At 50.7% G+C, this 2325-nt stretch overlaps 1 protein-coding gene across 1 annotated transcript; it reads left to right on the plus strand.

Moving 5' to 3' along the window:
- Nucleotides 1-1565: 1565 nt before the first annotated feature.
- LOC122388471 (low affinity immunoglobulin epsilon Fc receptor-like) lies at nucleotides 1566-2120 on the plus strand. Its single transcript, XM_043379609.1, has one exon. It carries the CDS (start codon nucleotides 1566-1568, stop codon nucleotides 2118-2120), a length of 555 nt encoding a protein of 184 aa, XP_043235544.1.
- The last annotated feature ends 205 nt before the right edge of the window (nucleotides 2121-2325 follow it).

Genomic DNA, 2325 nt, shown 5'->3' on the forward strand with positions numbered 1-2325 from the left:
TGGTAAGTTCATTCTATTTTACTCAGACAATTCACAATCAATCAATTACGTTTTAAAGTCAGTTTGAGTGAATTTCTTTGCGAAACAAAAAAAAAATCAAAGTTCCAACGCATACCAAACGCTAACCACAGATTTTTGTCCACATTTATGTCCCCTCCTCCGCAGAGCCCGAAATCGACGAGAAATTGCTTATTTTTTTTCGAGGATAAAACGAAAACAAAACAACTTTTATGAGGAAGAGTTTGCTTTTACCTGCACAACGGTGCGCAAGGAATGGAAATCCGATAAGTTTTTGGGATTAGGATAAACTTTGGGGGTATGCCCACCCCCGCAGCGTCCAAGACCGCCTTTCTGGATCCGCCAGTGGTTATAAGGTAGGCATTCATTGACAAGCCTAATAAACACACACTTCTTGGTCTAGAGAATGTGCTTAAGAAACAATACTAAATTAAGAAACAAAAAGAAGCTTCGTATCTGTTGATACCCAGATACGGCCTCCAAAGCCCGACATTAACCACAGCACTACCCGTGTCCAGAAGCCCGCGTTGACGTCAGCGCCTATCTATTCCAATGTAAGCAAAATACTACACAGGCCACGGATGCTATTACAAATGGCTTTGGTTTCAGTGTCTATCGATGTCAGACAAGCACAAGCGTACGTTTGGGTGGCCGCCGTCCTTGGCAAAAGGGCACTCGTGCTCCGGGTAAAGAAATCGACATCATTGGGCATTTTTTATACAACAAAACCATGTTTTCAAAACATATCCTATATCAGGAGAGAGAGAGAGAGAGAGAGAGAGAGAGAGAGAGAGAGAGAGAGAGAGAGAGAGAGAGAGAGAGAGAGAGAGAGAGAGAGAGAGAGAGAGAGAGAGAGAGAGAGAGAGAGAGAGAGAGAGAGAGAGAGAGAGAGAGAGAGAGAGAGAGAGAGAGAGAGAGAGAGAGAGAGAGAGAGAGAGAGAGAGAGAGAGAGAGAGAGAGAGAGAGAGAGAGAGAACTGACAGAAAGGAAATAAAATTGCAAGGCTATTCATATGGGATGACCATGGCCAAAGACGGTGACGTGTTCTTGACTATGCTGAATAACATCCAAAAAGAACCACACCTGTCAACCTCCGTTTCTTTTGTCGTTTTAGCAGCTGCAATAGCATACCTACTATACATGCGATATGCAAACACTCACAGGCTGCCCTGCAAGTCGGAGGAAGTTGTACACAAATTAGGATTATCTTACTGAACATCTGGGAAATATCGTTTATAAGCCACACCCATGGAGCTGGTTTCCAATCTAACATCACCAGGCGAGGGAGTCCTTGGACCCGGCAAAACCGCGAGCTGGTTTGTTGGTAACCGAACGGTCCAAAGTCTGATTCGTTATTAGAGTAGCCGTATAAAGGACCCTTTTGTCGTTCACTGGCCATCCAGGACCGTTGTCTTCTTGAGTGCGGATTTCTGTTCTGACTTTAGTGCGCCATGCCGCCTCAGACAGTTTTGTTCAGCGTCGTTCTACTGGCGCTCTCACCAGCTCTCAGTTACGGGGATCTAAGTCTCGGCGACATAGTCCGTAACATGACGGCCGACGTCCGGAGCGACCCGAGCTATTCCGCCGAGCAGCGGGCCATCAGAAGTGGCATAGAGCGTCTCCAGAACCAGCTGACCGCCCTGCAGGACCGTCTGGCGGCGGCAGAGACCGCGGACGCCGCGTGTCCGCCCGGCTGGAGTCGCCGCGGCAGCAGGTGCTACCTGCTGCCGGCCGTGACGGCCACCTGGATGGGCCCCAGCACGCTGTGTCCGGCCATGGACCGCAGGGCGCGGCTCGTCTCGGTGCACGCGGACAACCACCAGGAGGTGGAGGAGCTGGTGGCCGCCAGCGGCGCGGCCGAGGTGTGGGCCGGCGGGGTCCGGCTGCGTCAGGGAGGAGTCGACTGGGGCTGGGTGGACGGCACGCCGTACGAGTTCGCCAACTGGGCGCCAGGCCCGTCCAGTACCAACGTCGGCGAGGACTGTATCATCATGCGCGGCCCGAAGAGTGGCTATCCCGCCAGGGTGGGCCAATGGCACGACGGCCTGTGCTGTCATCCGGGGAGTCACTTTAACTTCATGTGTCAAATAACGCTGCACTGAGTGAACAAGCGCAAATATGTAACTAGTGGACCACGTTATTCGATACTGCATTATGAGCACTTGGCAATTGCCGAACCGTTGGCTTGATGCTCTTGTATGTTGTTTGTTCTTGTGTTGCGTTACGTGATGATCAGGAATCGGAGTCTGATGATGAATTCATGATCCGAAGGAGCTCATCCGTCGAAATACAAATCACGCACAATCA

Source organism: Amphibalanus amphitrite, unplaced genomic scaffold (assembly GCF_019059575.1).
Source record: "Amphibalanus amphitrite isolate SeventyFive unplaced genomic scaffold, NRLGWU_Aamphi_draft 000323F_arrow, whole genome shotgun sequence".
Classification (NCBI taxonomy): domain Eukaryota; kingdom Metazoa; phylum Arthropoda; class Thecostraca; order Balanomorpha; family Balanidae; genus Amphibalanus; species Amphibalanus amphitrite.